General features: G+C 41.3%; 1 protein-coding gene across 1 annotated transcript in view; it reads right to left on the minus strand.

Annotated features, from left to right (window-relative positions):
• FAT3 (FAT atypical cadherin 3) overlaps window positions 1-22,652 on the minus strand; it is a 347,829-nt gene that overhangs the window by 51,999 nt on the left and 273,178 nt on the right. The window contains exons 11-13 of the mRNA XM_010578241.1: window positions 15,451-15,647; window positions 14,254-14,407; window positions 12,490-12,723 (exon numbers count right to left, since the gene is read on the minus strand). Of these exons, the coding sequence (XP_010576543.1) occupies window positions 12,490-12,723; window positions 14,254-14,407; window positions 15,451-15,647 (585 nt within the window). The remainder of the gene's footprint in view (window positions 1-12,489; window positions 12,724-14,253; window positions 14,408-15,450; window positions 15,648-22,652) is intronic.

Raw genomic sequence — 22,652 nt, forward strand, 5'->3', positions numbered from 1 at the left:
GGGAATGCTGGAAAATGGGATTTTGCCTGATTCAGAGCATGCAGTTGAACACCCAACCTATATATGAGTTTTAACTGTAAAGCTATTTAGTATTCTGTACTGGGCTCTCTTGATGTCTGCCAGTTTCTACATAGAATTAAAAACTTCTCTGAAGCAGGGACCTTAACACATACCTTCCACGCATATGTGTCTGTGACTGCAAGAGAACTTTAGTCTGGTTTGGGTTTTCCTCTGGCACAAACCCCCTATTTGACACTCACTACAGCGTACCTGGGCACAAGACAGCAGATTCAGATACCACAGTCTTTAAAGGCATAAATAGCTAGAAAGGAGATGGCCTACCCAGGACTTGTGTCTTGAAACACCCCAAAACTTCAGTAAGACTATCTTGCAAGGGGGACAGGGGAGAGAGAGAATTTGGTGGATGTGATACCGTGTAGGGTGGGTTTACATAAAGGAAGGGGTAACTCTGGTGACTGCAATCTGATCGATGTATAATCCGACCACTCTCCTTGTATGCTACTTTGTGAGAGACTGAAAGAGTTAATGTCTCAAACATTGTGGTGGGGCAAGTTCTGCATGACAAAGAACCCTGCATAACAACGAACCACAGATGAGAAGGGGATGGGAGGGCTTGCAGGGAGATGCCTAGTTCTGTGCTCTGATACACTGAGCAGGGCAGCCCACCATGCATGGTCAAAGATCACACAATGGTCATGTCTGCAGGAAAGAAGTTACTCCCCAAACGACCCCCAAGCCCACCGACCCATTTCCTGAAGGTTCTGAAAGCACAAACCACGCATGACACCTAATTAGTCTAATGAGTTCGAGTGCCTGCCTGAAGGAGGGGCAAGGAGATGATAAAAGGACACGAATTGAAGCCCCACACACGCGTGCCCTCCGGCACTGGACCTCTAGGCTGGCTGGACCAACGATGGACCCAGGATTGGTGAAATTTTTTTTCCCCCCCCCCCCCCCCTTCATAATCCCTACACCTCATCCCTTTAGACATAAAACCGTTGACCAAGTCTGGGACTAGGAGTGGATTCAGCCACGCCTAGGATCTTCTCTGGGAAGGCGTGTAGAAAGCAAGGGGGTCCACTCTCAACCTCGTGACTCAACGGACAGATCTTCTTCTTCCCTGAATTGATATATGTGGTTACCACAGGTCGCACGGTTTACTGACATAGTTTCATGCCAATTCCTCTTGTGAGAAATCCTGCCACCTGCTGTTACACCTTCCAAGTTCAGGCTGCTTCTGCCATAAATAAAATGTTCAACTGATCGTTTGGTGTTGCTTCACCTTAATTTAGCCCGAGGAAATTCCAAACTCACCACAGCCCCTCCCTGGTCTGTCCAGCACTGGTCGTGACATACTTCCTGGTGTGTAGCATCACTAAAGGTGATTAATTAACAAAATATGAATAATGGCTTTTGATAAATGATTGCTAGTGATCCTACAATGGAGACAGTTCAGATACAGATTATGGTGTTCTGGTTGTTAACTCTAATATAATGGATTTTTAGGCAGAAATGGAGAGAGTTACTTCTTGAAGGCAAGTGCTTTTATTTTTCCTTCCTGGAAAACAAGAGAGGAACACAGAAGTTCCAGGGATGTGGGTTATCTTGTACCAGTCTGGTCTGATGACTAAAACAGTCTTATTTTTCCCATGGGACCTGGATGAAATGCACCTTTCTTACAGGTGAAAATGCCATTTTATTCAAAGAGAGATAGAAGATCAGGGCAGAGGACCTGAGCTGGGACACTCACAGATAACAACCCTTGGTGGCTTTCAGCCTGAATGCAGAGACAGGATAGAAGGAGAAATACAGAGGCAGATCTCAGCTGCCTGCTGACCTTCTCCCACAGTGTTTTGTGGGTCTGGAGTTTAACACTTGCTTCTTGGGAGGAAAATGAATTCAGTGAGAAGCTGTGGCAGAAACAGCCCTTTGAAGAAAGTCTTGTGTTCTATCAATAGCTGTTTCCACTCAGCTTCCTGTCCCGAGGCTGAAAACAAAATGGGCATGAGGCAAATTTGAAGTAGGAAACTATTTCTACTGAAATCCAAAATGCTTTAGTCCAGGGGCTACCATCTGCTGAGAGAGTAGCATCCACCAGTGTGTGTCAATGGCATCCCTGCCATGGAGGTGATGGTAGATTCTGCTGTGACTATAAAGGAGATGTTTTCTGTGGAAAGGAAACAACTGCTCCAACACCATGGTTCCTGCACGGGTAAAGAGAGAAATCCTCCCCCACTGCTTGCCCACAGCTGCTGGGGGATTAATGTTTACAAACTGCATTGTGTCTATTCACTTACTCACTTAAACTTCTCAGATTTCTAAGGTGCCAATCACAAAAATAAGCTATTTGAACATGGAAAGCTTTGCAGGAATTACTATTACTATAAGAGGATTGTAGTACATTTTTAAAATAGAGGAATAAGCAAGCACATTTTCTATTTAGACTTGTATTAGCATATGATAGAATATTGCCCTTTGCCAAATCTCTGGTGTGACGAGCTTGTACAACACACAGCCTTCTAGTACCTCAAATGCCATCCTTCAAACAGAGTTTTCTTCTTGTTTTCTTCTGTACTAAAACAAAGGGCCATGCACTGAATGTCACATAATGACATCTTTTATGTCATTACTACTTTAAATAGCACCAGGGAAATAAAATAACTTCTCTTTATAATTCAGGAGTATCTAATTCCTCCTTGTCTAACTCACAGAATCATAAAATCATTTAGGTTGGAAAGGACCTTTAAGATCACTGAGTCCAACCGTTAGCCTAACACTGCCAAGTCCACCACTAAAACATATCCCTAAGCGCCACATCTACACATCTTAAGTACCTCCAGGGATGGTGACTCAACGACTTCCCTGGGCAGCCTGCAACAATGCTTGACAACCCTTTCGGCGAAGAAATTTTTCCTAATATCCAATCTAGACCTCTTCTGGCACAACTCGAGGCTGTTTCCTCTTGTCCTATCGCTTGTTACTTGGGAGAAGAGACCGACCCCCACCTGGCTACAACCTCCTTTCAGGTAGTTGCAGAGCGATGAGTTTCTGCAGGGGGCATTACCTGCTGACTGCATCACACACAAACTAAAATTTACAGGTATTAAAGACCATACATAGTGTGTTTCTCCTTTCTGTTTTCATCTGTCACCCTGACCTCATTACTTAATGTGTTTCCCCAAGTAGAGCTAGCCCACTTATTCTTGTTTATCTCCGGAAAACAATGCTTAACTTTGTCATCTGCTCATTTTGATTTTGGAAACTATGGAATGAAAAATAATGGCAAGCATTAAAAATAAACAAACAAGAAGTAAACCAGAAAGCTGTCCAGAAAGAGATCCGTAAAAAAAGTTATTTATCTGTGCTTCCTCTTGCCTCTGTCTTTCATGGTGTTTCTATTAACTCCAGTGTATACCTATGGCCTTTCCTGATTACCCAAATGTTAGCGACAACACCAATTACTGGAAGTTAAAAGTCCACAACTTCGTTAACAACAAACAAGACAAAAGACGAATACTAAACCAGATTTTATAATACTTCACTCCATCATTTTGAGATGAAAGAGAAAAACCTTGCCAGAAGTACCTTGCTGAACTGTAGAAGAATATATAGCCCCATAGAGAAAAATATTTCAAATGATTCTTACAACTTAAGCAGAAAAGCTGGCCAAGTTCAATCCATAACACCGCTACCGAGACAGGCTTTCACTGCTTTTTCCCTTTTCTGTGGGGAAACGATGGCCTTAACCTCAAAGGCCTTTACTCACACCAGTGCTCCAGCAGAGTCACGGTACCGTGGGATGAAAGCAGGGCCACAGAGGACTGAGATGAAGATAACCAGCCCCTTACTGAAGGGAAATACTGGACAGAAATGTCAGGCATAAAGCTTTTAGTGGTATGATACCTTCCACGGGTGTCCAAACCCCTGCTTTCTGTTTCAGCTGGGTTGGGTGTTATCTTTTTTGGTGGGAAGATGAGATCTGGATGGTTGGCTCACCCTCCCTCTCTAGCAGATCTAGAATCTAGCAGAGATTTACATAGCCCAGGGTACTGGCATACATGACTTGACATGAATACTCGTTTCCATCAGTGCTCCTGAGTGATTCACTTCCTCCCGGTGATCAGGCATAAGCTTCCTTGTTTTTCTGAAGTGGGGGAGGCCATTTTGGATTCACCTGATTTAGGGTTACACATTGCAGCTGACAACATTGGGCAATGTAGCCTGAAGCAACGGAATGCACGTGTAGAGACAGTTATATTAAAAAGTATGCATTTATGCATATATATATATAGACACACACACACATACATATACATGTTTCAGTGATCCAGTTTAAATACAGAGCTTATTAAGTCAACATAATCCAAGAGGTACAATTCTCCTTGTCTAGTTCTTTGCCTCCATGTTGTTAACAAGGTCTTGGAAATCTCAAAAATTAAAGAAATTAATAGAAATGACAAAGTATAAAGATAGCAGGAATCTTGTAAGGTCATCTAATTTATCCCTGCGCAAAGGAAGGATGGATGCAATTTATCCCCAAACACAGGCCTATCCTTTGATCTTGAACTTGCATAACCTCCTTGCATAACACACCCCAGTGCCTCACTTTTCTTACAACTAAAAATCTTGTCCTGACTTTTTTCTGAGATTGAATAAAAGTAATAAAAGATGAGGGGGGAAAAAAGAACAAAGGTTGACTTCCTTCCTCAGAGCTACTTGTCTGATATCTGAAGACTGTTATACTTTATCATCTCAGTTTTCTTTTCCCCAGCACCTCCGCTCAACTGTTTTAATATTTCCTGGTAGCACCTGTTTTCCAGATCCGTGATCTTTCTTGTAAATCTCCAGGTTAGCCACTTGCTGGAAGTGCTGTACCCAGAACTTGACACAGCCTTTCAGATCAGGATTTGCCAAGATGAAGTAAACAGAAGGAACTACTTCTGTTTTCTAGCATTACTCTTGTTTACCCATCTCATTAAAGTATTTGCCTTTTCACACCAGTATGAAAGTGTAAACATACATTCAGCCTGTGATTCACCATAATACAGCTGCTTGTCTGCAGTTCTGCTGCCCAGTCAGTCATTACCCAGACAATACTGGTGCACTGAGTTATTCTTATCTAAACGCAGGATTTCACATTTATCTTGACGACTTGCATTGTATTTTTCCATATGACTTTTCCAACTGTTAAATCCCACTGCTTCAACTTTGACACTATCCAGGGTATTTGCAGTCCCATTCTGCTTTCTGACATCTACCAATACAGACCTTATGCCTACTTACCCATCCAGGAATGAAAGTAAGAGCAATGCTGCACCCAGTACCTTTCTTAACTTATCCCTCCAGTGTAACAGTCATTACAAACTCACCTGATAACAGTTGCATGTAGACCATGTTTCCCTAGTGTGCTTACAAACATATCATGCAGTACAATGTTAAAACCCTCACTAAACCTAAGCCATACCACCCATAATATTTCTTTCTATATGGCCTCTTTGCATGTTGCAGAAGGAAATGAGATTGGTTTGATGACTTCTGCTTGCTGAACACAGACTAGCTCTTAGCTTGATACACATATACTCATTTTAATGCAAGCTGGGTGACTAAGTCCCCCTGACTACCTATCTGCAGCTTTAAAAATCTGGCCCTTCGAAAGATTCAACAACAGGGTCATATAGACTCACTACTTACAGGATTAGGTCTCCTGAGTGCCTAGGCATGGGAAGCAAAATAAGCAATACGAAGTAGGGCTTGTTTAGGCAGAAAACTAAGCTTTCTATCATATTCCCCAAACACCTTGTTTGTTTACCTCCTAACACTAGGTAAGTCTAAACTCCACAGAGCCTGACTGTTATTTTTTATTTGGCAATTTTTCAGGGGCCCAAAGTGCTGTATCTCTGTGTTCCTACGAGTCCTCCTGCCTTTATTAAGAAGGCAAAAACTAGATTTTCTCCTGAATAACTCACTGGGTGAACCTGGACCTGTAGGTGTCCTTGGGGCCGGCCAGCCCACTGGGGGATGTGAGGCATTGCCCTCCCACTCTCCTTATGGAACAGAAGTCTAATGGTAAGGACACCTTTCCAGGAAGGAGGAGTACAAGGGTACATTGTCATAGACTATTACTTTTCATTCAATAAGCCCAGGGGAATAGAGCCCAGAATGCAGTCACCCACCAGGCTACAGAGCAATGCACACTCATGTCTTTTTTTTTTCCCATCTGGCTGATTCCTGAATCCTTTTTCAAATCAGCTTCAGTGACAGTGGAAAGGACTCCTTACTTCAACTATAACCCCTTACTTACGCAATGCTGTTTTGAATAGCTGCAGAACAAGGAATTAATAATTCAGGTCTTCCATATCCTGCATTAGTGCACTAACCCCCGGACTATTTTAAAAGACAGTGAGGCAAAGATGTGGGTAAAGATATAGGAAACTCCATGTATGTTTTAAAGAGAATGAGCCATCCTCTGGAAAGTATCTTGTAATATTTATTTTACAAAAACTCACGCAATATCCAGAAATATCATCCAGGTACTACTGGCATCATTGCCAAAGTTATCTACCTATTAGCTGTTGGGTTTTAGTAAATCTTCTGTCCTATTATCTCTGTTATTCTTCTTATTCATGTTTCAATCCTTGTTTTCTTCTTTTCAGATCCTGAATGCCTCAAAAGTTTCTAGATCCATTTTAAGGGACCTGCCCAACATAAACAAACATGCAAAGTGGAGGTTTCCTGTATACTGGCTTTGCCAGCAAATGCCAAAATCAGTATCTACTTCAGCATTTCTATTATTTTGTTACTTGCCATTGTACACAATTCAGAGAATTGCTCTTTAATCAAGCTGTGACCGTCTTGCACTCCTCTCTGACACTTCTGCAATCTCACCTGGCAGCACTTTACCATTCCCCAAGCCCACCTGTGTTGCCCAACTGTGTGTGCAACAGGCTCAGTTGCCCTAATTCCTTCAAGAGCGAAGCCCACCGTTGATACGGTTGAAGTCTGTACTCATTAATTCCATGTACGTGTTCTTGAAAGCGGTGACCCACTGAACAACCTAACGGAGTGATTTTTTTCTGTACTGTGCTCGCCGGCACTTCAGTGCCACTTTCTACAAACAAGTGATAAACCCTGGAGAACAATCCATGTTCCTCAGTCATTATTTCTGATAGATATTTCATTTTTATTGTTTTAATGGTTTCTTCATTTTTCTCATTGACACAAGGAGAGGACTAGAAGAAAAAGAAGATATAATATGCTTGCTTGATCACCCTCCTGCAGGTAAGTACACTCCAGACTAGACTGACTGAAACTTGAAGGAGAAGTTATATTACCATTCTTCCCTAGAAAAGACAGTTCTTATTTCCTGTGCACCTGCCTTACTAGTGCACATGGTAAGGGTTTGTTTTGGTGGTTTTTTTTTGGACAAACCGTCTTTATTGAAACATCAAAATCACTGAGGTCAAACCTTGCAAGGAAAGCATCAGTTTTGTCGCAGATTTCTTTGAAATCCAAGATAAAACTTTCCATCAGAAGCTGAAAGAAAATGGCCCTCCTTCCCCCAGTTCGCCAGGTTACCCAGCTGCTCACCATGCAGATAACGGGCCACAGTTTGCTCCCCTGTACTTCTTGGTGGAGAGGATCAGGCTTAGGGAGCAAATGTCTCCTATGGAGAAGGTCAAACGGCTTCCCCAGAAGGGCTGAGTCCCTTCTGCTGCAGCTCTTCCACTTTGTGCGAAGAGGTGAATAATCAGCTCCCCGCACGAAGAACCAGACTGATTAGACTTGATTGATTTAAACTCTCCACATTAAACACAAATGCACTAATCAGATGACTAGAGAATCCTTCTTATAAATCTTGGCCCAAATAATATTTAACTCTATACAATTCTGAAAAACCACATCCAAATTCAACCACAATTGACCAGTATAACCTGGCTGTACAAACTTATCTATGGCAGAGCCTCAAGTCTTATCCTGGCTCCTTGAATTAGGCTTTCAACACCCATTTTTTCCCTTATACCCATGTAAGTACCAAAGTTTCAAATACAAAGAACAAAGAACAGAAACCCAGGGTCATCATTCAAATCTCTCCACCCCCAAACTAGTTGGATGTTTTTTTTGGAACTGACGAATAAAACTCAAGACTGTTCTGTGTTCTGCTGTGAAGCTACAGCCTGCAGAACCTGGGACACATCTGTAACTCTGGGCATCCTATGTGCAAAAGTAGCACACTGCTTATTATTTTTCTAGGTTGCATTACTCAGTACCATTAAATCTGCTATTAGATATAGGAGAAAACTTCCCCAAGCTAAACTTTCTGCAAAATCTCATCTGCCATTAATTCTTCTTCTCTGAATTATTTCCAGCTTGGGAAGAGCTGGCAGTCAGAGAGGGCATTAGTGTGGGTTTGCTGCCTGTCTGCGCTGCTCTGCCAGGTCACAGTGAGTGTCAGGATTTTGTCTGCATCCATAGTGCAGGTCTCTGGTTATTCGCAGAGGGCCCCTGGGGTGCCCATGCTGCACAGCACTCAGGGAGTATCTCCATCCTTGGAGATATCCGAAACCGATTTGGACACAGTCCTAGACAACCTGCTGCAGGTTGCCCTGCTTGAGCAGGGTGGTTTTGGACAAGATGACCTGCCAGAGGTCCCATCCAACCTCAACCATTCTGTGACTGTGTGAACCCTGCAGCATGACACCTCTGCATCCACAAGGCCAGGAGACACATTTCTAGCAAGGCCGTCCAAAGCGCTTCACCTCTGACTTGCCACCACACACAGCCCTGTGGTCCTCACCTTCAGCCCACAGCGAGGGCCCTTCCTGACCCATTTGCTATTTGCACATGCCGCAAAAATGGGGCAGGGGAATGCGGGGTCATTCCTGCTGGGAAGTGGACCATGAACTGTGACAAATACAAGGCACAGACAAAACTACGTCAAAAAACAGGGCAGCTGGCAAAGGAGGACTGCCTGGCTGGGCAAGCGAGCGGGTGCGGACCTTTGCTGTTTGAGGTGTGACTGCTATTCAGGGAAGAATCAGATCAGTCTCAGCGGTGTCTGTGAGAAACTCCTAGATTTGGCTAGCCAGACTTTTTGTAACCTGGGCACCAGCTGGCTCCTTGCAGGCTGCGTGTCACCACAACTCCTGTGCAATGTACTTGTATGGGCCCTGGGGCTGGAGGGGGGCCATGGGGGACAGCCGAGGACAGATTTGCAACCAAATCAAGGCCACTCCTGCCAATTTTTTGTCTGCCTACATGCCTGTGTCTTCCTGCACGTTGGCTGCATGTAATACAAGGTGCTGGCTCCAAGACAACCTAGTCCATCTATACTGGTTGGTTGTGCAAGGAATAGAGGAGGACCGGCACGAGTGGGTACCAGCCGTGGCTTTAACCATCGGATAATGCAGAGCCTGGAGGGCAGCAGTGGCAGGCAAGACGGGGCTGGCTGACAAGGGCGTTCCCATTTTCAGCAAAATTAGAGCTCTGTATTCATCACAAACCCAGAAAAAACTAAATAGGTCAGTGAAATCACTAAACTGACTACGAGCGTGGATGGTGTGGAACTGCCGATGCCCCAGTGGTGATGACGAGGACTGCAGAAGGACGGATGATGCGCTGTTCATATTTAGTACAGTAAGTGTTTCCGTCTTCAGTAGACTACACCATCAATCATCACAGAAACAGGCCTGAGCATGGAGGTCATTCACAAGGCAAAGTAGCTGCAAGTGAGGCAGGAATTAACCATCACTTAAAGCACTGCTGAGCTTGGACCATGCTGTCATTCATTCTTTAATTCTGCGAGCAAGGCTGCAACACTGTATGCATGCAGAAAACAGGAGCAGGGCTGGAAATGAGTATGCACCTGCAGCTCAGGTTTGGGCTCCAGCTTTATTTTGAAGTTTATCAATTTTTTAATGTCATGCTTGCCACAAAGTCCCATGTAGGTTTTCTCAGTGTTGCTGCTCTAGCATGACCCTAATTCCTTTGAAACGGGCTGATATTGTAGTTGTCTGATGGGTTTGCTCAGATAATTACACCTCAGCATTCACTCCAATTCTTCTCGTGCCTTAATTTGAACAGAATGGAGTAATTTGGCACTTTGATTTGAAGACAGTGGGAGGTGGAAAATGCACTGCTCCCTGTGAACTTCTCTAAAACCCTGTAAAACCAGCATTTCTCTTTCATTTCTTAGTTTGCGCATTTCCAAACCTGATGGTGGTCAGTTAGTAGGAAATGTTATCTTGTGGAAATATTAAGAATTTCCGATGGAAGCAGGATGGAAGAAAAAAATGTTTTATATTAATGTTACTAATAAGTCTTAACAAAAGGACTTATGTATATTCTCTCTCCTTCAAGCGATCATTTAATTTAAGATACCTAGCTACATGGAGAGGTTATGTAAAATGAACTTGCGTGCTACTAGAGTTAAACAGTTAAACCCATTTTCTTCTGTTGAATATTGTGAAGAAGAATCACATCTCTCCTTCAGTGTGTCCAGCTGGTACAGCTAGTTTCTAAGCATGTATCCAAATTACAAATATATTAAACAACAATTTACGTTCCAGTCCTGAAATTTCCCAGGATATTATGAGTTCAGGAACTTCAAAACATATCAGAGGCACAAGGCAGATATAACACTATTTTCCTGTTAACTGGAAATTGTCTTAATTATCCAACAGTGTCTGACCACAATATCTTCAGTTTGATGTTAAATTGTGTTTAGGTGCAGACCGCAAATTGACTTCTCTCAAGTTTTATCTCAATGGCTTCCATATTGATACTCCTATCCTTACAGTACGTGGCTCTTCAAAACCCAAAGCGGAAGACTGCGCTAATTCTAAGACTGATCGTAAGATGATTCCTGAATGTTAAAAATTTATTTGTATGATGATTACTGGCTCCACTGATGTTTTCAGGGTAACACTCCACAAAACCTTACAGGAATATCATAGCCCATCAGGAATATCAATAATACATTTTTCTCTGTGATGGGAACATTACACTACCTGAACTCATTTATTATGCAGCAATAGGGAATCAGTGATTTTAGTAGGGACTAATAGAACAGTAATTAATATAAAATCCAATTTTAGAGACCAAAGTCACTTTCATATGATACAATGTCTTGTTTGATTTTCAGATCTAATCATTAAAGAAATACATAGCACCTTCTCATTCATCACATGCATCTCTCCCTTTAACTTATCTAGTTTCAGAAGGAAGATGTAGCAATTAGATCATGTTTTTTGGTTTTTGTTTTTTTTTTTTTAATTGCTAACAATCTTATTATGTAAAGTTGGTGCTAGCAAGAACTTTTATTGACAACTTTTTATTCTAATTCTTTCTGTCTCCCTCTTTCCTTGAATGTCATCTCACCTGCGAGAAAAATGGTAATTAAGACAACAGTGGAAAACAACAACACTGAGTCTTCAGATTGTTCAGTAGTTTACTACCAGTAATTGGCTTTTCACCGCAGGACAGTATCATAATTTTAATTGTGATTTTTCAACCAAGGCATATAATGCAGATTTTCATAGATACTTTAATGAAGGCTTGCTGCTCCTTTACTGAATCCTGTATATTTACATTATCAGCCTTAGTAACAACTGAGACTTCCAGCATGCACTGTACTTAAAAAAAAAAAAAGATTTTAACATGAAATATTTTTTCATTCAATAAAAGGTCTGCTTTTTATGTGAAGCTACTCAGGCCACAGTTTTTACAAAACATCTCCAGAACCACAGGAAATAAAAATAAACTGTGGGGTTTATTTATTCCAACTGAAGTGAATGAGCTAAAAAAAAAATATCTGATATTTGGTAGGTTTCACCACTGTGTTATGCAAAAAAAACCCCTTTAAATATTTATAATTGAGCCCAGATTTCAACATTAAGGTTCTCATATAATAAACTATTACACTTTAAAAGAATGCAAACTTAAATAACCAGAACATTTATAATGTACATTCACAGTGTACAACAATAGTTTTATGCTAAGGTAACCAGCTGGAACAAATGGGAGTTATGGCAGTATAAAACTCTAGAAAAGCTGTGATTAATCAGGTATAGGTACCTATGACATGCAAGTATATTATTTGCATAAATAGAGGCATGGGTATTCAAAATCATGGCTCAAAAAGAGGTGAGACCATTGGAGGAAGGAAGTTGAAATTTACCCCCCAAATTATCATTTATCCCTAAACATAGCTATTGGTGATCAAGGCAATAAAAGAATACATGCTTCTGTGGCTGCTGCAATGCTTTTCTGTTTCTAACACCATTATGTCAAGCTCAGCCACCAGCATTTCGCTGTAAAGAAACAAAAGAGAGAAAAATGGGGGGGATGCAGAAGCAAAAAGAGGAAAGAATGAAGAAAGGCAGCAATAGACAAATTAATCTGTATTGCAATTCCACCAATCCACAGAGTTTTCCTGAACAATAATTATTGTTCGCAGCATTACTCACTTACCGACATCAGGATCAGTGGCTTGGACTCTTGTTAACAAAGCTTTAGTGGCTGTATTCTCATAGACACACGCGGTGTAGTGATCAGATGAAAACAGTGGTGGATTATCATTAACATCTTCTAAAATAAGATGGATTTCTGATTGGCAAAACCTGCCACCACCATCTGTGGCTCGGGCAACCAAGTTGTACGCAGGGATTTTCTCTCGGTCGAGAGGGGCCAAGGATTTCAGCTCACCTAAAATTGATTAAAAGCAGCAGCCATCATTATTACTGTAGCAACATCACTAATTCTAGACAGTGTTAAGTATCTCAAAAACAAGTATTTCACAGGAATAGGAAAGAGAAAAAAAAATCAACCTTGCTTATTCCAATGAACGGCTTAAAAACTCACAGCAGTGTCACTTCTCACTCTTCTTCACCCAACAATGTGAGCTGCCAGTATGAGTGCAGGGAGGACAAGCCACTCATGGTGGCCATCAACAGCCTACAACGTCACCCATATGAACACCACCGTGCTCTTCCAAGCCTGTCTTTCTGTTATCTCAAGTTTTATAGACTCTTAGACAGAGAAACACATCCTGAATCTGATGACAGTAGCTGTAGTGAACGTTAAATTTTCTAACGCTACTGTTCAAAAATAACATCAACACCCACGTTCTCCCCACAAAGCAATCTCCAACCAGCTCTGAATTCTCGTAGATACCTCTGGCATCTAGTCTGAAACAAACTTCTTATTCTCATACAGAGACGGGTATCACAATAAACATTAACAGCAACAAAAAGCCAGCTTATTCAGACTGTGAGAGCTTTACCCATGATCCATTTCCTACTGCACAGATAAACAACCACCAAACATTGCCACATCACTACTAGTCAGAAGGTAAGTTTGGGGTTAATTTTGTAAAGGGTGTAATTTGCAGTTAAATAAAAAACTTGTTCTTGAAGAGGGCAATCCTTTCCCTTCCACACACTGCATAGATCTCTGAACACCTCCTCTTCCATCAGTAACGCTACGGCAATAGTGGGCTCTGTCTCCTGCTAGTCAGGCAGAGGAGGCATTGCACAGGGAAGGACTTAAGTCTATCATTATGGAAACCAAATTCCTAAGAATAACAGAACGGTGGGATTTTTATTCATGGGAAAATGATTATAGTTAGCTTTACTTCATAACAACCATAAAATTTAGATCTTAGCAAGATCAGTATCTTTTTCCAGACCAACTGCCAAATGTACAAGACCTCTGTAGCATTCCACTGTGCCCACAAATTCATTGCTGATATCCTTTCTCCCCCAAAATCTGCGTATAAAAGGAATGTCTTTTTTACAGGATCTACATACCAATATATCTAGACCAAGGCAGAAGAAGTGAGGTCCAAAGGTGAAGGAGGACCATGTTGGCATCTTCCCCCCTTCTGTACCAAAAAGACTCCAGGACAACACATGGAGGTGATTCGAGACAGCCAGCATGGCTTCCCAAAGGGCAAGTCTTGCCTGCCCAACCTAGTGGCCTTCTGTGATGGAGTGACTGCATCAGTGGACAAGGGAAGAGCTATGGATGTCACCTATCTGGACTTCTGCAAGGCCTTTGACAGGGTCCCCCACAACATCCTTCTCTCTAAATTGGAGAGATATGGATTTGAGGGGTGGACTGCTCGGTGGATGAGGAACTGGCTGATAACGAAGTTAACTCAAGTTAAGAAAACTAGCACCCACTGATGTCGAGGGATTAAGAAGGCTGTTCAGAAACATTCAGTTGTCATCTTACCATTTTCTGGATCTAAGAAAAATTTATTGTTCCCAGCACCATAGAGAGAATAGCGAATTTCGCCATTGGACCCAATGTCAGCATCTTTAGCGCTGATTTTAAGAATGACTTTGTTTGATGGAATGTCTTCAGGAAACAGTGCTGTGTACGCAACCTAGAGAAAAAAACAGAAATGTAAGCTATGCTGTAACAGTATTTTATAGTCTCTGCACAACTCTTTTTTTAAACTCTCTGTAGTGCATCTTTCTATACAGGAAACAATTTTCCTTCACGTAACACATTCCTAGAAATTCAAATCACTGTTAAGCTTTGAGGTGTCACAAAAACAATGCCAAATTATGACTGTTAATAGGGCTTGTCTTAGATGTTAAATGCGGTCTCATTTTCTATCTTCAGTTTGTTTCGTCAACACCCATGAAATGGAAACTTTGATGAGTGTGCTAACGAAGACAACTGTTTTTATCGCCTCATCCAGCAGTGTTTGAGGGAAATACAGACTGTGATTCCCCAGAGTGGTGCTTGCAATGACAGTGGTCCATCAGTGATAATGTAATGGTGGGAATTATATGAGTATATACATATACACATATACACATATAAGATTCTGTGAGCAGTACCACTAAGGAACTCTGCATTTCATCGTGTCTTTTCTTTCACACAGACCTTTCTATTGCAGTAATATCGGTTCCCCACATTGCCGTTCCACAGAATAAGAGACAGCTAGCACGGTGAAAGCTGTGGTCAGGCTACACTGCGTGCATGCCCAACAACATGAGAGCAAGCTACGTTCTTCTGCCTTTTCCACTGGGTCTCTGGCATCTGCCAGGTTCAGGAAGTCTGGAGTTAAACTAGATTGAAGGCATTTCCACATTGGTTGTGAAGGGAAAGCACATTTTTTCTGCAAGGGGGGAGTGGCTGCCCAGTGCCACCTCACAATGCTTCATTTTTTTCTAAAGCCAACTAAGGCAACTGTGGACAAGACTCCTTTGCCACATTTACTAGACCATTATCCTTCAATCTTGGCTTCACAGGACTTCTTTATCCTGCTTGCCTCCCAGATCACTCCAGATTCTTCAACTAAGACCTTAAAGATGAAAAAGGGCATTGCCTGTGAATACCTGTAAATAGCAGGGACACCCTTAGGGAAACCATCACTTTCAACACAACAGTCGATTGCCGCGGGTGTTGCTAACTCACCTGTTCACAAACTGGATTATTATCATTAACATCAGTGACGGTCACTTCCACGGCAGCTTGGGTCACAAAGAGGCCATCCGTGGCGGTGATGTTCAGATAATAAATGTCTTGCTCTTCCCGATCTAGAGGCCTTTTAACATAAACCTTCCACTCATTCTGAACCAGTCCCAGAGCAAACTTCCCTTTGGGATTCCCTCCTGCAACGAGACAAGCAACACGCAACAGGCTGGGGCGTCCCTTCAGAGCTCCCACCTCATTTAAACACACAGACACATCACAGAGGACCTGAATTAAGCAGTTGTCATTTGTTTTACAGTGGTCGGTGCTTTCAAACTGACAGACTCAGGAAATCTGTAATGAGATTATGCTCCCCGTGTTTATTGCCCCCCGAACGCCTTGTATGAAAGTGAACCAATAACTTTCAGTGGAAACAAAATCCATTTAGCAGAGCTGAAGATGATCTCTTGTTTAGTTCCCCGTAAGGGCAATCAAATTCAAACTGTGAACAATCAATAGTCCTCTCAGGCTGGTACAATTGTCTTTCCACTTAGTCTCCGGAGAGGATGTAATACACCGTAGCTCTTGTTACCAAGACAATTTCATTAGCTGTTGATTATGCAATCAAGGACTGGAAGTGGGTTCTATTAAGGAATCCTCTAATGAAAGCTTTATCATACAGCTGCGCCGTTCCTCTGCTCATTAAAATTCTAGTTTTTAAAAAAGTTTACATGACACAGGAAGACACATTAGTATTAAATAGTCCTAACAAGAGGTCATTTGAGGAGCAGTTGGAAGATAAGCAGTACAATTAGATCAAATGTATCTGAGACTGAAAGCTGGTGAAAGGAGTGCAGGAGACGAAAGAGAACAGCTTTTTATCATGCCGTAACACTGACACTTGAACCTGGCAATGTTGCTCTTCCTCATCATTACATTGCCTGGTGACAAAAGCAGGTTGGGAGAGGGAAAGTTTTGGTCCACATCATCCTCAGGAAGGAAGGAAGGACATGTCACATGCAGAAGGGCACAATAATCGAGGTGGGCACAGCTGTTAATGTTTCCAACAGTTATTTACTCTTTCATCTGAAATGGTGTAGTCCCCTGCCTGCTCCACGAAGAAACCACTTTCAGTCGCCTTTCTCTGAGCCCAATCTCAACCCCCTGTCAGACCAGATAGTAAAATCTTTTAAGCCATTGTTGTGGATTAACCCTGGTAGGCAGCTAAGCCCCACACAGCTGCTAGCTCATTCCCCCCACAGCGGGAAGGGGGAGACAATCGGAAAGGTAAAAGTGCAGAAACTCATGGGTTGAGATAAAGTCAGTTTAATAGGTAAAGCAAAAGCTGCTTGTGTAAGCAGAGCAAAATAAGGAATTAATGGCAGGTGTTCAGCCATCTCCAGGAAAGCCGGGCTCCATCACGTGTAACAGTTACTTGGGAAGACAAACGCCATTACTCCAAATGTCCCCCCTTCATCCTTCTTCCTCCAGCTCTATATGCTGAGCACGACACCCTATGGTCTGGAATATCCCTTGGGTCAGTCGGGGTCAGCTGTCCCGGCTGTGTCCCCTCCAGCTCCTTGTGCCCCCCCAGCCTCCTCGCTGGTGGGGTGGGGGGAGAGGCAGAAAAAGCCTTGCCTCTGGGTAAGCCCTGCTCCGCAATAGCTAAAACATCCCTGTGGTATCAACACTGTTTTGGTCACAAAACCGAAACATAGCACCATACCAGCTGCGATGAAGAAAATTAATTCTACCCCAGCCAAAACAAGTAAAGCCAACTACCCAGTCTTCTGGGCACACTGTCTAACACAACCTTGGTCTGTAAAAACATAGCTGCACATTTAATAATTTAGGATAGAACACTATAGTCACAGCAAACTTACGTGCTACACAAACTGAGTGAGGACATAGAAAAAAGCATCACGCTTCTCCACTGGGTGAACTATAATTCCAGCTAACATGCTACTAGTGCTTTCACCACCATGTTAAGTTTTCTGCTGTGCTTTCCCACGCAGAAATGAAATCTGAGAACTACTTTCCATGTTTCTCATGTATAAAAGTGGTATAAAAATATTAAGGGAATGCTTATTCTTTCTTGTAACAGGATCAAGAATGTCAAGCGTCCTAGTGTACTTTTGCTTACAACTTATTCAGGGTCCTGACATGTGTCAGGGGACCTGTCCAAGCTCAGTGGAAAGACCAGGTTCTTAAACCTTCCTCTCTAGTACTTGTGCTGAATGTTTGAGTAAATAACTATTTAAAAAAAAAATCCAAGGCTGAATTATTTGAGTTGCCTCTGCTGTCGAGCGACTAGATGTCACTGTTGTTGCTTCTGGTGTCACAATTCTGTCAGTTCCCAGGGACCTTCTTAGCAAAAAAATAAGGCAGAGAAGATCTGAACTTGAAACTGAGCTTAAAACCAAGCAAAAAAGTCTAATGCATATTTCATACCTTCTTTCTACATCAAAAAGCAGAAAAGAGGTCACAGGCTGTAATCTATGTCTTCTTCATTAGCTACCAATGACAAGATAGACTGGTTTCTATTTAATATGAAAACTAAGTCAGTTGAGACAGGCTGAGCAAATCTTTCTTGTTAAGCATCGCCATTTGTCCTAGCAGTAACTGTGTCAAAAAATCACATTGTAATGAGTAAGATTTCTGGAAAATTAGTCAGATAGGCATTATAATTATAAAAGGCCCTCTAATTAAACAGAGCACAAAACTGGTATATCAAACACAGATATTTTCTGTTGATAGAAAATCACCTTTTTCGATCACAAAACCAAGCAGATCCTAATTTTCCCACTGATTTCTATGACAGTCTGGAATAATCATCAGAGGACTTGGTTAAACCTTGTTTAATCTGTTTTGTGATATAAACACACATTTCTGCTAAAGAGGGTTACACAGTATGTCGATGTGCACTACAGGCCATATCTGTATACAATTCAAGGCAATGAGACTGTCCATTGACTTGAGTCTTAATGTGACTTCAAAGAAGGTAGACCCCTGCTGATTGACATTAAATTCTCTCTATTCGGTTCAACACCAGCATAAAATAGCTTAACTCCCCTTTATAAAAGGCTGTAATCTTGTCATAGTGAGTTTAATGTTGTAAACCATTAATAAAACTGGTCTTAAATATTCTTATTTAGCTTTGTGATATTAATCAGTGCTTTCCTGCATATTAGTCCTTTTGTAAAAGGAAATGATTAACTGTCCCGACCAACTATGAAGCAATACATTCAAGGTACGGGTATCCCATTGCTAAGAAAAAAGGAAGGGTAAAATCTAATTAAAATCAGCTGGTGGCTTTTATGGCTGGCAGTAATGCTAGCTTGGAGCGATTTTAAAATCACTGTTGCTTTGTTGTTGATGGAATGGCTTTTAAATCATACATAGGAATTTGGGGAGTATGCATAAAAAAAAAGTCCTTGGGATCCCTTTCACCCCACTTTACTCCACTAGAAAAGGATCAATTTGAATGACCAAGAAACCTGTGCAATTAGCAGCAAACATGTGTAACAGTTTATCTGCATGCCTTTTTCATTAGCGCTACCTTTCTTTTTTTTTTTTTTGTTTCTTAGGACTGGCTATACACTTTGTTGATAGAAGACAAAGGTAGAAGTTGTATTATAAAGTGTAACAGAAATAATGAGATGTAAACACTAAAATACCATCAAGGAAATAGTCTCAAAAAAAGAAAGGCAAAAAAATCCACACTGTGGCCCAGGGAACCATTTTCTAGTACTTATACATATGTCTTGACGCAGATCTCATTCTGCAGTGATTAATTAACTTTTTCACTAATATATGTAAGCAGATTCAGTTTCCTAGGGGCATTCTAATTAATTAGTTTTTCACTCTGAATAATGTAGCTTTTCTAAACGGAAGCCTCCTGACTACATGTATTAATGGATTCTTTAAAATCTTTTGGCAGTTTTCTTATGTTCTACTTTGAATGTCACAACAGTGAAGTGCTAGCTACAAAAAACACTCCAGTAACTTTTTAGAAAGGGTTTGAGGCTAAAAGAATCAGCACTATCTTTTATCTTTTGTTACTTGAAGTTTAAATAATGCTCTCCCTCCCTCCCTAGTCAGCAAATAGTACAAAGGCAAATCAAGCTCAAGTTTAAGTAAAGAAAGAAAACAGCCAGATACAAATGAAATGCAGAGACACAGTGATCCAAAATAAACAAATCCTGACACACATCATTACTAAAGCACACACAGAGGGAATTATAAGGGAACAGAAAACTAGAAGCCAACAGTATCAGTTTTCACTGTAATGTCCCAATCTGGGAGGGGGAACTGAGTATTTACTGACTTATTTATTTAGTTTCTCTCTTACATTTATGCATTTATTTTGATACTTTCAATTCCCAATTAGAACTCTAGTCATTTGCATCACATAAAATCAATAGGTTTATCCTCCACTCCCAGTTTAAGATGTTGCGCGTTTACTGAGCTGCCGAAATGATAAATCCAATCCTCTTAGCTTTACTATCGTAAAATTGCAGACACTGTTCTTCAGCCTGCAGCACAAGTCCTCCCCAAACACTGAAACATCCATTTCTCTAGAACTCCAGGATCTCAAATATAAAATAAAAACAAACAAAAAACATCACTTTGCTCACATTGGGCAATCAACCCAGCAAAACCCCTACTGTGTACAATACCAGTTCCTTCTTCCAAAACACACTGTCCATCTTCCTTGTATTCAGCTGAACCAAGCTTAAAGACTATTGTCTGTCCTTAGATTTACATGCCTGATGGAGCCTAATTAACATCACTGAGGAACACAAAACACTTTACTGTACCAAAGTCTTAGCAACTGACATTTTTCTGGTGGCTTTTCCTAGTTTACCACTGTTAAATCTCAGTAAAGCTGGCTGGGTCTAGGCTGGCTAAACATCCTAGCTAAACATCAGCAGAGACCTGGTTGTAGCCAAACTGCCTCAAATGATATAGGCAATGACCTCAAATGAGCCTTCAAAAGAAAACTGCTGTGCTCCCTAAGTACGTTTGCGTCATCTGCGCTTCCTATTGATTTTCTATTAAGATTTATATATAATGCTTTTGCTTTGTGAACATCTCCAACTGCTACCAAACTACAAATAACAAAGGGTAAGTGCAAAAGTTCCCCCCCCCCCATCAAATGCAGATGAAGGTGGACTTGAAAATGGCAACTACTTGCCAGTAATCATGGAAACCGATCCTAAACTGATGGAGTTCAGAACAGAATACATATTCATCTACCAGAATGTATCTATCTACTCCTTTTCAGTTGACCAGAAGACTGCAATAAGCATTTGTATTTCTCAAAAGAATGCAAAGGAACCTTCAGTGATCACATCTAACCCAGAACGTTTCTTTCTTTCATCTCCTAAGTGATGATTTTTTTCCTGAATGCTACTTTTCTCCAGGTGCATTGCACAAAGCTGGTTTTGGTGGATCCACATGTCATTCTCATAATTAGTTTTCTTCTCCCTTTTTGTCAGTGTCCCATTTTCCCTCAGAGTTTGTTTATTGTATTCACAGAAGTTTCTATGGCTCAAAATGCCTCCAGAAAGCCACAGCATTTGAATAATCATCTAGCTAATCTAATGCCATGAAATATTCAAGTGCAGTTCCTGCGCTCAACATGAGGTAATGTGTGAATAGACTATTTCGTTAGTTAAACTATACTTTAATATGTTTTGACATTTTAATCAAAAGAACCTAATTTCTCCTTATGCATATCCCAACTCCAAAGGATATATTCAAAGACAGTGGAATTTCTGAGCTCATATACTTTAGTAGTTGTACAGTAGCCATTACAGAAAGTTTTAGGCTTTGATATCTAACATTTTCAGAAACTAAATACCAGCAAAATATCTGACATATTTTGAACTGTGACAGAAATTAAGGTACAGAATGATCTATAATTTTTGAGTCACATAGAATCATAGAACCAAAGAATGGTTTGGGTTGGAAGGGACCTTAAAGATCATCTAGTTCCAACCCCCCTGCCATGGGCAGGGACACCTTCCACTAGACCAGGTTGCTCAAAGCCCCATCCAACCTGGCCTTGAACACTGCCAGGGATGGGGTATCACAACTTCTCTGGGCAACCTGTTCCAGTGCCTCACCACCCTCACAGTGAAGAACTTCTTCCTTACATCTAATCTCAGTCTATCCTCCTTCAGTTTAAAGCCATTGCCCCTTGTCCTATCACTACATGCCCCTGTAAAAAGTCCCTCTCTGGCCTTCTTGCAGGCTCCCTTTAAGTACTGGAAGGCTGTTATAAGGTCTCCCTGGAGCCTTCTCTTCTCCAGGCTGAACAACCCCAACCCTCTCAGCCTGTCCCCATAGGAGAGGTGCTCCAGCCCTCTGACACATGTGACAGTTATTATTCAAAAGTCCAGTTTTTGCTAAATTAACAGCACAGGGATGTGAAGAAAACATTATTATGTAACTAAAAGCATAATTCATTATAAGAGATGACTGAAAGACTTCAGAACAAAGAGAAAAACAGTACCTTCAGCTTATGATCACAGTACATGAATGCATTTTTGTTACAAGGGGATACTGGGATCCCCAAACTCCTTCAAAGATCACAAAATCTCTAGGATGAGGCACTACTTATTTACTTTTAGATATGTGGGAACTGGATTACCGGCAGCTAATGCACCTTGCCCAAAGCCTCCAAATCTTGTGCTTTATCCACAAGACTATTTTTGCCTCTACTTCTAATATCCTACAGTGCATCACACTATAAACACATAGTCTTTGCAAACCTTTAAACTGAATCCAGACTTTCAAGTAAATGGTCAGAATGAATTTCTGGTTGCTTTGAAAATGATACTACTTCTGATGTGTAACACAGGCAGTCTATGGCTAACTGCAATAATACACCTCTCCCTACACACCATCCTGCAGCAATTTCCAATTTGATTGCTAACGAAGGGGTTGGTCTTACCCTCCAGATCAAAATATACAAACTGTTATCCCCTTAGTTAAGTCATTTTTGCCAATAGCCTGCTTCCTACGTGCAGTCTTGTGTAATTCTAATCCTGTCCAGTGATAAAAATGCCAATTTGTCCAATAATCTGGTTATTACTAGGTAATTAATATTAGCTCTTGGATTGTGAAGGTTGGGAGGAATGACAAAGTTGTTCCCTAACAAAATCTATTGAACAATGCAAGCCGTAGGCAGAAAAATA

The sequence above is a fragment of the Haliaeetus leucocephalus genome, unplaced genomic scaffold (assembly GCF_000737465.1).
Source record: "Haliaeetus leucocephalus isolate CR32 unplaced genomic scaffold, Haliaeetus_leucocephalus-4.0 Scaffold616, whole genome shotgun sequence".
Taxonomy (NCBI): domain Eukaryota; kingdom Metazoa; phylum Chordata; class Aves; order Accipitriformes; family Accipitridae; genus Haliaeetus; species Haliaeetus leucocephalus.